At 37.7% G+C, this 12,088-nt stretch overlaps 1 protein-coding gene across 2 annotated transcripts in view; it reads left to right on the top strand.

Annotated features, from left to right (window-relative positions):
- The window catches only part of LOC107695182 (parkin coregulated gene protein homolog), a 102,592-nt gene extending 92,949 nt beyond the window's left edge, over nt 1–9,643 (top strand). For both annotated transcript variants that reach the window (XM_016494999.1, XM_016495000.1), the window contains exon 5: nt 9,334–9,643. In XM_016494999.1, coding sequence (XP_016350485.1) covers nt 9,334–9,494 — 161 coding nt within the window. In that variant the 3' untranslated portion in view covers nt 9,495–9,643. The remainder of the gene's footprint in view (nt 1–9,333) is intronic.
- Nucleotides 9,644–12,088: the final 2,445 nt, after the last annotated feature.

The following is a 12,088-nucleotide window of genomic DNA, read 5'->3' on the forward strand; positions in this document are numbered from 1 at the left end:
CTGCTAGCAATAAACCAACAGATTCGCTTAAGACTCCGACATGGTTCACTAAGTCTCAAACATGCTCGCACAGAATGAAAAATGGAATGTTTTAGCATTTTTTTGCTTTGGGAATGTAGGCTGATGATTCTCCGGAATCTGGTCCGCCTGAATGGGAACGAAAACATCTCTAATCTATCAAGTGATGTGGCAGCTGTCAGTGTAACAGGTTTGGTTTGACTTAAGGATGGAATACACTACACGATTTTTGCCCCGATTTTCTGCCGATTTACAGTCTGGAGAAGATGACGCTAGTTGTCATAAGTCAGAGCCAGTCTGCAGATTTGAGTTGACAGATTTCATAGAAAATCATGTAGTCTATGAATATGATGGTCACAGACTCCGATTTTTTAGCTTCAGACTATTATTCCATCCAGTTGGAGGATATCAAACATGTTTGATATTGTCAGCCGATTTTTTAACACACATTGTTTTCATTTGCCACTCATCTCCGTTTCTGCGTGAATTTGTTGTGATCAGAACAACTTTAAAGTCTGGTAGTGTACAGTCGTTTAGTGTATGATGGTCAGTTTTTCCTCTGTGACTATTACAATGTCGGTAAGTGTATGATGCCCAGTTTTTTAAAATCTGTTCTGATTTTAAAAGTCGTGTAGTGTATTCCAGCCTTTAGTGTCATACAGTAGGTTGTTTGCTCTCAGAAGCTACCTCATTTCCCATGATTCCCTATGTTGTCCTGGAAAGCTGCTGCTCCCTAAGTCTCTTTTTACAGAACACTAATTATTATTTATACACGAACCACACACACACACACACTGGGCTATATGTAAATAGCACTCTTAAACTCTGCTGGTTAAGGAGGCGTGTTGTCCATAAACACACTGAGAACCTGCCTGAAGACCCATAAAACACTCATTTACTGGAGAGCTACGCCTCTTCTCGTAACAGTGAGAGAGAGAACACAAACCCTCCAAACACTTTGTGTCACATAGCTTTGGATTTTAGTAAGAGGGAGTGAAAGAAAGACAGAGAAAGTGAGAGCTTATCAGAGCGTTGGTGTCATGGTTGGGCTGTGCATTTAATCACTGACAGGCCATGGTTTCCTTTCCCGCCCTCCCTTTTCCCCCACAGCCAATCATATTAAAGAAATGAATAACCGCCACCAATGAAAACCCCTGAAGTGGAATGGATTGGAATGCTAATAGGCCCCATGAGGGAGGTAGAGGAGTGGAAAGACGGATCAGATACTCTGTCTAAAGGCTCTTCATCCCACTAATGGAGGGAGCAGAGAGCAGTTTAACTCATGGACACATGAGGAGAGGTTCAGAAGTGCTCCAGACCATTAATTCATTAGTGTGACATGCTGCTTACTGATCACTGTAAGGAAATACTAATCACAGCAAACACAAGGACAATAAAAGATGGGCACACATTTAAGTGTTTATTACATCTCAGCAAAAAGATACAATTTAATTGGAAAGTGCTTAAAGGGTCCATTTTCTACACTTTCAATTTATTTTTATCTGAACTCCACCTGTAATGTTAGTCTTAATGTTGTAATCTAGTTTTACATGACTTTTTCTCCCTCCCTCCCTCTCTCTCTCTCTCTCTCTCTCTCTCTCTCTAATATTTTCTCAGCTGGTTTTGCTGCTGTACCTTTAAAACATTTATATGTGACGTCCTTCTTTTATGATTGGCTAACTACTCTGAACGTTGCATGTCCCTCCCTCTCTCTCTCTCTCTCTCTCTCTCTCTCTAATATTTTCTCAGCTGGTTTTGCTGCTGTACCTTTAAAACATTTATATGTGACGTCCTTCTTTTATGATTGGCTAACTACTCTGAACGTTGCATGCTGGCATAGATGATGACATCAATTATTAGGACAGACCAAGTTGCTAAATACTAAACAGAGGCTGAAATATACTGTAAATGCAGGCAACAGTGTTTGAAAAATTTTACTCCAAGAACTGATTATTGGGGCTTTTTTACATTGAATGATTTTTTTCCCCTAACCAAATATACACTCCAAAATATTTAGGGCTGAATTTAAGATATGTTTTTGAATTGCTTATAAAATTTCCATCCGTTTGAATGACACGGCTTTAACGTACACCTGCACTTAATACACTTAATGTAATGCATATTTGTCAGTCTTACATAAAAGAAACAGGTAAGAAACAGCATTTATTTAAATGACTGAGAATCAGCAGAATCTGTTCACTGTGAAAATAATTAAACGTATTCAGTTAAAAAGTATGAACGTTATTAAAATATGACTAACAAGCAATATTCAATTAGCTATAGTGTATGAAACTGAAACAACTAGTTTGATTTTATTAGTACTATTACAGAAATCTTATTTGTTTAATTTATAAGCTTTGTTCATAAGTTTATGTTAAAACTGTAATCAAATGGATGGAAATTTTATTCAAATTCATAAATATTATAATAGGCCTAAATATTTTTGAGTGTATAGCATTTAGCATGTCATTAATTTATCAAATGCTTCAATTAAATTTTTTTCATTTACAGTTTGAACAAATATGGATGTTACCTTGGAAATCCAATCTACAATAAACAATATCATCCCACAATAAACACTCATGTTACAATGCACTTTACATAACTGGCCAGCCATAACCATGGTAAAGTATTGTGGTATAGGAGTATAACCACATAACCATCACTATACCATGGCATCACCACAATACTTTTCTTACATCTGACTGCAACAGGTCACTACAACAGGCCTAGAATAGAATATTATGAAATATATCAGACATTAACTAAGATTTCAATAACAGAGACACTACAAGGACATTTTTGCCTCCACATTTTTTATAACTTTCTGTGGCTTTGAACATTTAGGTTGGCAATTCACCAATAAGGGTGTTTTCACATATAGTATACTTTAAATGAACCAAATCCATTGAACCAGCTCCAAGTAACCTCAGTGCTTTTTGTGTCCACAATGTAAGTGGACTCAAACCACAAAAGGACCCCAAAACATCCTTTTAGGGTGGTCTGAAAACATGTGGGGTGTTCACATATGCATGTTACATCAGTCTGTTTGACTGTAGTTGAAGTATTGTCTGCTAAAGCTGTAGCCAGGGGAAATGACTAGACTAAAATGAAATAACCTCCCTTTCTCCCCAGCATGTTACATACAGTATACTTCAGTATGATGGGTCAAATCGGAGTATAAAATCTATCTTTATTTTCATTGAGAAATTCCTCTCATTCCCAGCTGTCTTGGGCCCTCAGCTCATCTTTCACAAACAGCAGCTCATGAGAATCTCTCAGCACTCATGTTACATGTGGAACACTTCCCCATTTGTGTCTATATGTGTTTCTGTATGTATTTCAGCTTGACGCCTCTTTTTCTGGGGAGCTTAACACCACTGATTACACAGACGCCATCTTTACACAGCGCCTCTTTCTTTGCTGTCAGGTCATTGCCTCATTTCCTCTTTTGCCGTCCCGTTGGATTATTTGTAGCGCTATATTAAAAGAACAGGTTTAAAGGTACATCCCATGTGTACATTCAACATTCCTTGTTTTGAGCAACATTCACATGTATAAGAGGGATGTGGAAGTGGATTTATGTCAGTGATGGCAGACAGTAATTTAGGGTGTTTTGATTGGTGGGATTATAGTGACACGTCCACGATCTCAACATAATGATTCAAACATTGCTATCTTTTTTATTGCTCCTTTTTTTTTTTCTGGCATTTTCTTTATAGAGCTTTAAAAAAGATGGTCAATAAATATCTCTGAACCAAACCCTGAGATGAATCACAGCTTTTGTTTTGAAGCAAAAGGAAATCAATTAAATAAATGAACAAATAACATTTAAAATAAAATGGGAATGAAACATAGAAGACAATGAACTTTATTTTTTTTTATTGCCTGACTGTTCTCTTTTTTTTTTTGCATTGAAAAACAAATAATTCAAACAAATTAAAGTACTGTCATTGAATTAACAATTGCCCATACAGCCATTATGAGTTGTAAATGAGCTATTCACATATGCACACCTGTTCACGGTGCAAAGGTACATTTCATCAAGCTGTTGGACATGAATATTAATGCTAGCACCATTAGCAGAGCTCACACAAGGTCAGGACCTGTGAGAGCAAACACATTTAAAGAAAAAACATAAGAACATTTTTATGTATTATTTAGGGCAATCTCTAATTTGACATATTTGTTTCTTGCTTTGTGTGTTTAAGTGTATGTAAAGCATAACAGGTGTTTATTAGAATGTGCGCATGTACAGTATTTATGAGCTACGTAATCTGCTAATAAGGTGCTAATGATAGAAATGACAGAGATGATGCAGTGCTGAGTTAGTGATGAAGATGTGTGTGTGGGTGTGTGACACACACACATTCTCTCATCATCTCTCACACATCCATAAAATCGCTGCTCATTCCACTGAATGCTACAGTGCTTTGGTTTGTACTGTAGAATAAACTAGCTTAGTTTCTTGCTACCTAACAAGCCATTTAAGGCTCTGTGTTCTATTCAGTGCAGTTATCATAGCATAAATCATTAATTTTTCTTGTTTTCTAGTAAATTATTACCTGAGAAATCAAATTTTTTTACTGACATTTGAAAGGAGTGAATTTATTTCCTTATGAAATTAACTCTTCATGAAACCAATACTCAGGAACTCAGGAACTCACACAAAACAGACGCCATGCAATAAAACAATAAAACTTATCTGGAGAAGAAATCTTCAAAGAGAGCACACCTCTCTCCTCGCCCATTTACGACCCCCTTCTCCCCCTGCCCGCTCTGCCTCTCCCTCTTTTCCCCCAAAAGGTTTCACTCAAAGTTCATTAAGAATATGCATATCCCACATATCATGTATCTTGTGAACCTGTTGTTTTTCCCCTTCATGTTTAGTGTCATTTTAAAGGTCTTTGTGCGATTGGTAAATTGGTTTCAATTTCAAAGTAGTCATTTATATTGTGAGAAAGATTTAAAACTTTTGTAGAATTGTGTTGTGTTGAGGAGCGGGGGTGTCCCCCTTTAGGGGTCTGTGAGAATGTTTCCAGCCGGGTGTGACCCTGGATCACAGAAACTAACAAACAAAAGGTCTTTTATGTTTTTACAACTGATTTAAAGATTTCTTTGTCTTTGTTCTGGTAGTATGTAAGGGAAAGTTGCAAATCAGTCAGGGCGATTCTGTAGCCAGAAAGCCCATAGTATGGAATGTTCCACACACTCTATACTATGTATTTTCCTAAACTCAGGTATGCATCCTTTACTCTTAAATTTATCTTTGAGAATTTGATGTCTTGTAATGATTTGATATCTTTGAATTGACTATGTAATTGGCATAATACATATTTACCTGACTGATAATAAATTGTTATATTTGATTTATTCTGAACTCTCCTGAAATCAAAGGCGCATGAATGAAAGGAGCAGTAGGCACTACATCTGAAGACCTTTTGATTTCTGTCTATCACTGATTTAGCAAGATGTATGGAAGTGGCTAAATTAAGTACACTTTTTGTAAGAGTGAGCAGTAGGCAACCGACAAAAAGGTATTAGCTAACTTATTACACCCTCTGACTAACATCAGACTGGCTAGTTTGCGTGCGTGAGTTTACCGCAAACCCGGGGCGCGTATCTCTGAGCGGCATTGGGTCCCTGATGAACGAATAATTGAAAGTATGGGATTTACAGAATACTCAAATATCTAAATTAATAAACAATCGATATCTGTGATCAGCTTTTGATTAGAAATTGCCTAAATTTAATGATCACGTGAAATTGGAGTCAGATTGAAAACGGAGCTAGACAAAATTGAAACTAAGTCCTGATAAATTCAGAAGCGCAAGTAAAAGACCGAATATGCATTAAACCTTTGACCAGGCCTCTGGATTCCTCTTTTTGGGCTGGCGGGTGGATCCTTACACATTTTAAAATTAAAGCTGGTTTTCTCTGTTAGGTTTATTTGATGAGCATTCATCTTAATTGTGTGTTTATTCTGACATATTTACATGGACAGGAGTTCTCTTGGCCCTTTGGCAAATGCCTTGCCTCGCAGTGTTGTACTGTTTGTACTCTCTTTACACCCTGTCGGCCATTAGTGGGAGTGAAATCCAATATCAACATACTGTGTGTGGGTGAGTCCAGTTTAAACCCAAACACAAGAACCATCAGCTTTCCAGCTGCGGCCCCAGTGCAGATATCCAGCCCTGAACACATCCAGAGAAAGAGAGAAGGATTAGTTGTATAGACTGCGCCGTGGCGTGACAACCCTCTTGATGCCAACCTGTCTGCCAAGATGTGAAGAGGAAAGAGTAAGAGAGAAAGAATGGAGTGAGGGGTGAGGATAGAGGTGCGGAAAAGGAGTTGAAGAGGGGGGACGGAAAAGACACAGCTGTTGAAACTCATTTCACACTTACAATGAACAGATGAGAGAGAGAGAGAGAGAGAAAGAGAGAGAGAAAGCACAGACATACTCGCAGATGGAAGTGGGTTTCCTCATGATAAACATTTTACTGAGAAATTTAAAGAGAAATATTTGTTCAAGACAAAATAACATCCCCCAGTTCACAAATAGATTCAAATTTGAATGTGCTTTCACTGCCAGATTGTGACTAACGTCTGGTCCATATTGCAACTTTATCTGGCCAAGAACGGCCCACACAGGAAGTGTCTGTCTGACCATCTATTGTGACCAAGCCAAGTTTTTTTGTTTCCTATGTTTAGGGTTAGTAAATCTGAAATGTATAGAAGCTTGAAAGATAATTATGAATTATATGAAAAAGTCATATCTCACAAACAATATGGCTTTTTTTCCTCACAATTGCGACTTTACACATCACATGTGTCTTTATTTCTCATATCTGCAATTTTATATCTCACAATGCGACTTCGGTTATTATTTTAATCTATATCTCACAATTATCTCACAAGGTATATTAAATAGAAGACAGTTATTTTAAATTGTAATAACATTTCACAATATTACTGTTCTTACTGTGTTTTTGATAAAGTAAATGTAGCCTTGGTGAGCATAAAAACAAATCATATCTCTCAAAAACATAAAATCTTACTCAACCCAGACTTTTGAATGAAATGATAGTGTATATATTTTTTATCTTTAAGAAATGTGATATAACACTGTATCATTGATATCTTCTGGAGGAGTGTCAAGACTTATTCAAATCTTGGACACCATGAACCTTGTAAACTTGGTCAAATTCAGTCACTAATTGTTGCTCAGAAATGCTCTTAGTTGCAGCCTGGGAACTTGTAAACACAACTTTGCTTCTTTGCAGATTGATAAAAATCTATGAACTTTGATTCCCAGAAATCGCATAAATCAGATTGTCTTATTTTTTTTCTGAAAGCTCTTGCCATTTTTGTGTTCTCAGAGAGTTATTAAGCAGTCCATGTGCCGTCTGAGGCTGAGACAAAGTTTTTACAGAACAATCTTAATCACTGATACAGAAATGGGTGTGTTTTTTTATTTTTTTTTATTTTTTTGTCTATCTGGGGGTTATGGGTATTATTTCGGTGTCTGAAAGATGCTGAATCCTCCTTCCTGCTTGAACTTCACACTAGCCCTGAACTCTGTAGATCGAAGCCTGGACTCCACATGATTCCAAACAGAAGCATATCTTTGCCGTTCATGCACAGATGGCAAATGAAGCTCTCTTACCTCTTCAAAGCATTCTCCATATACCTCTTTTCTTTAAAAGCCTCTGGTGAGGATTTTTTCTGCTCAGGCTCTCATTCTAACCCCCTACTTTCTCTCTCTTCTCCTGCTCTGTTGAAAATAGATTGACAGAGATGCTGAGTGTGAGAGAGAGAAAGCGAAGGATGCCTGAAGGCAGGATTAACAGACAGAGTTGATTTTATTTCCGTGTTTGAGGGCCGTACTGATGTGTATATGAAGCAGTGCCTGCAGTGCGGTTGGCAGCGTTCTCTGGTGTGGCCCATGAGCCGAGCCACTTGAGCATGTAATACAGAATATGTGCGGCATATGGGATACAACTATACAGATCCCCAGCAGACAGTCAGTCACACCTTGAAAATGAGGGTCTGGGGTCCAAAGAGCATAAGGTGGTCTGTTACATCTATTTTCAGACTATATATGGTTTGTCTAGTCAACAGGTGGGCCACATGCAGCCTTAAAGGGATAGTTTTCCCAAAAATAAAAATTCTGTCATTATTTACTCGCCCCCAAGTTTTTCCAAACCTGTTAACAAAAAAATAAAAAGAACAAAAAATCCTAATGACCCAAATGTTTGAATGATAGTATAAATTCATTATAATTAAACTCATACAAGTGAAAAAATTGTCAGTGTCATTATCATTCAATTGACAATGTGAAAATGAACTACAGGTGCATCTCAATAAATTAGAATGTCGTGGAAAAGTTAATTTATTTCAGTAATTCAACTCAAATTGTGAAGCTCGTGTATTAAATAACGATCACAACGATATCGTTCCTCTGTATCGTAATCGTTATAGTTGTAGTGTGAACTATGCTATTTTTTTATATTGAGAAAGATTTTTTGAACCATATCTTTATCGTTATCTTTATAGTTATCGTGCTTGGTGTGAACGGGCCTTAAGAGTGGATAAATAAAACTGCCATTTTGCAACAAAGATTTGATTTTAGCTGAGAATCTAATTATAAAAGACAAAAATATTGTTGTTGCTGCCAGATTTGATAGGTTTCACATTCACATAGCTTTTCCCATTCAAGTAGACAGAAGCTGCACTAGCTGACTAGTAAACAGCTGCCCGGAGGCATAACTAAGAAGCTTCTTAAAAAGGCCTGTTTGTGTACAAATGAGCATACTAACACACCACAGAGATGTGTGTGTGTGTGTGTGTGTGTGTGTGTGTGTGTGTGTGTGTGTGTGTGTGTGCAGACTTCTGATGTAATTGGGCCTGTGACCTCAGAAGGAAGTTTGTTTGGTAGGTAGCGGGCGGGCTTGAGTGTTTATGAGGAGTCTGTGTGTGTGTGTGATGGTGGAGGAGTGTGAACGTATTGATTTGTGTGTGTGTGCTGTAGGTTACCTAAGTGATTGATGGGTTTCTCTAATGTCATGACAGAGTGCGGCAGAGATATGCACAAGAACATCCGGCAAACACACACATTCCTCCTCCTGATGAATTATTTGAGATTTGTTCCGTGTATCTGAGGTACACACACTCATACTGAATATCTTTAACAGTCATCTGAGCTGCTTCATTCTGAAGATCCGTGTGTGTGTGTCTTACTTATTAGGGCTTTTAAACTTTTAAACATCACAAAGTATGCTAATGTGATGCAATGTGTGTGTGTGTTGTGTGCAGAAAACTCAGGTGACGGTATTGACTACAGCCAGCAGAAGAGGGAGAACATCGGAGACCTGATCCAGGAGACACTTGAGGTGTTTGAACGCTATGGGGGCGAGGACGCCTTCATCAACATCAAATACATGGTGCCCACCTACGAGTCCTGCCTTCTCAACTAAATGGAATTGAGAACTCACTCACAAACACACCCTTATACAAACATGTAAACACACCCACCTTATGTTACAAACCTAATTTCTGACTTGATTAAAGTCATATTGCAGATGTTATGAGTCTGTGCACCACGGCTGTATGTATCAGAGAAGACACTCACACACAGTTTCCTGTGAAGATAAACAGACACAGGGAGCTCAGGGTTCAATAAATCTCTTGGTTGCAACTAAGCTGCATTTCATTTTCATTCTATAAGGAATTATCTAAAGAGAAATGCAGAAAATGCACACACATCCAATCCAAGCTGGCCACAGGTACAGGAAACAGTGTTTTGAATGGAACAAACTTGAATGGTTAATTTTTTACAACATGATGATCTATATTTTGAAGCATTAATATTAATGAGTATTAATAAGAATACATACAGGTACGTGTGTGTGTGTTTGTGTGTTTGTGTGTGTGTGTGTGTCTGTGTGTGTGTGTGCATATAAAATCTGATCACTTAATTTCGACCACATAAAACATTTAATTGTCCAAAAGCTTCATCTTGTCACAGAATCTCTTCTAATCATACCGATAGTTTTCAGAAGGTCACTGATCTAATGTAGCTCTCTTTCCTGATATAATGAACATTTCCTTGCTTTTTCTTCCAATTTTCTTAGTGGTTCCTAGGAAGAAGAAAAAAGGAATTTTGAGACTCCCCCTCTGGCTGTTCACTCGCCTTCCAACATTCACCACCTGAAATCTCTCTTCTTTTTACTTCACCTACCAACGTTTATCTTTCAGCAAATCAGATTGATCATCACTTAATTAATATTCATAAGCCATGGTTTGTGTGCTGAGCCACTGACAGAAAGTAAACCAATTTATATGAGAACTACAGAAGAGAATAAAGTCATATTTGCCAAAAATATGCAGTTTTATATTCATAGCCAACAATACTTTTTCTAATTAATAAACCTCATTGGCAGACACACTAGCGACTGACATTACTAGGAAGTTTAGTTAGTATGCTTTCAAAATATCTCATAAGAGTGTATCCGTGGCAACTAGGCATTTTATAGGTTTTGAGCTTTTTAATATGCCTCCCCACTTTTCAGATAATTTCAACACTCCTGCCTCCTGCTTTCTTTATCTCCTTCTCGCTTTCTTTATCTCTGTCTATTCCGGTCAGCTCTTTGTTTGATATTTCTATTTTATATTTAAATGTTTTAATTCTTTCTTTTTTTTCCGCATAGATCTTTTCATCACGATTCGTCTTTTTGTACATGTGTGGTGATATTAAAGCGCTTTTAGACCTTACGGTCTTAGCTATAAAGGTAATGATTCCCAAGGAACCATACTTATATACACACATACCTAAATTTAGACGGAAAGCACACTGGAATGCACCTGAAGGGACATAGAGAGTGCACAAAATAACACATGACAGATAGCAATTATTCAGATAGCAACGTTATGTGCTTTTGAAAGCCATGAACCTATATGAGCTGCAAGCTGTGTGCCAGAACACAATGTCTGAATGAAACGCTCATTTATCAGAGCACGTACACATGCACACACTCAGTCGGGGGCTTCCCTCATGCTTAACAGCCTCTATCTTTTCCTACCTGGAAATCAGATGCTGCGAGTGTGTGTTGGTTTATTTCACTTCACCAAATAGTGATTTTATAGCATATAATGTCCTCTGAGTCTTTTCACTTAATGCTTTTAGAATCAGATTAAGCAGCTATCTGTAGAACTCCTTCTTTTTGGATTATTAGAAGGGATCTGAGCTGTTCTTTGGACATCAGGCCCCCATAATCACCCCATATGTTACTTTCTGACACTAGTGGATCAAGCTGCCATATAACATGAAGGATGTGTGGTATTTTGCCAAAGTATTTCTGTTAGGAGCTACTAGGGGGAAAAAAGGTTGGTCTTTTTTATTTTTTTCAAGTGAGTCCCATGAGCTAATGTTTACAGTGAGCTGAGATTTCTGGAACATTTGAACTCAGTTCAATCTGGATTTGATCGCACCGCCTGTAAATTACAGCTCTGAACAGACACAAGGGGAATTGAGACGGGATTTGCCCTCAAATCAGTTTTACTGCAACAATCGGGGTCAATAAAGAGACCTGAAGTCTCAGCTCGAGTCCTAAAATCCGAGATGGTGAGAGGAATAGTTTCAGTCATCATTTACTCACTCTTATTCTTTCAAACTTGTAAGACTTTCTATCTTCTGCGGAACACAAAAGAAGATATTTTAAGAATGTGTGAACTCTTTTTTTGCCCTTACAATTAAAGTTAATGGGGTCCAAAACAACTTTTATTGAACAGACAGAATGTACTGAGACATATTTGTTCAAAGAAGAAAGGTTTGGAACAGCATGAGGGAAAATTTTTGGATCAACTGTTCCTTTATGTCTGCTTTCATTATCTCTGATTTAGCTCAGTTCTAATTGACTCAGGTGAATCGATGAATGAAATTGGTATAAAACAGGGATGGAGACATTGATGCGAGAGCAGAGGGAAGGAAAAACATTAGAGTGTAAGTATGCCAGATTGTTAGGAGCAACAGTGCAGAGGGGAGGGAGGGAAAGCGAAGGGAGCAGCAGGA

The sequence above is a fragment of the Sinocyclocheilus anshuiensis genome, unplaced genomic scaffold (assembly GCF_001515605.1).
Source record: "Sinocyclocheilus anshuiensis isolate Anshui unplaced genomic scaffold, SAMN03320099.WGS_v1.1 scaffold610, whole genome shotgun sequence".
NCBI lineage: Eukaryota > Metazoa > Chordata > Actinopteri > Cypriniformes > Cyprinidae > Sinocyclocheilus > Sinocyclocheilus anshuiensis.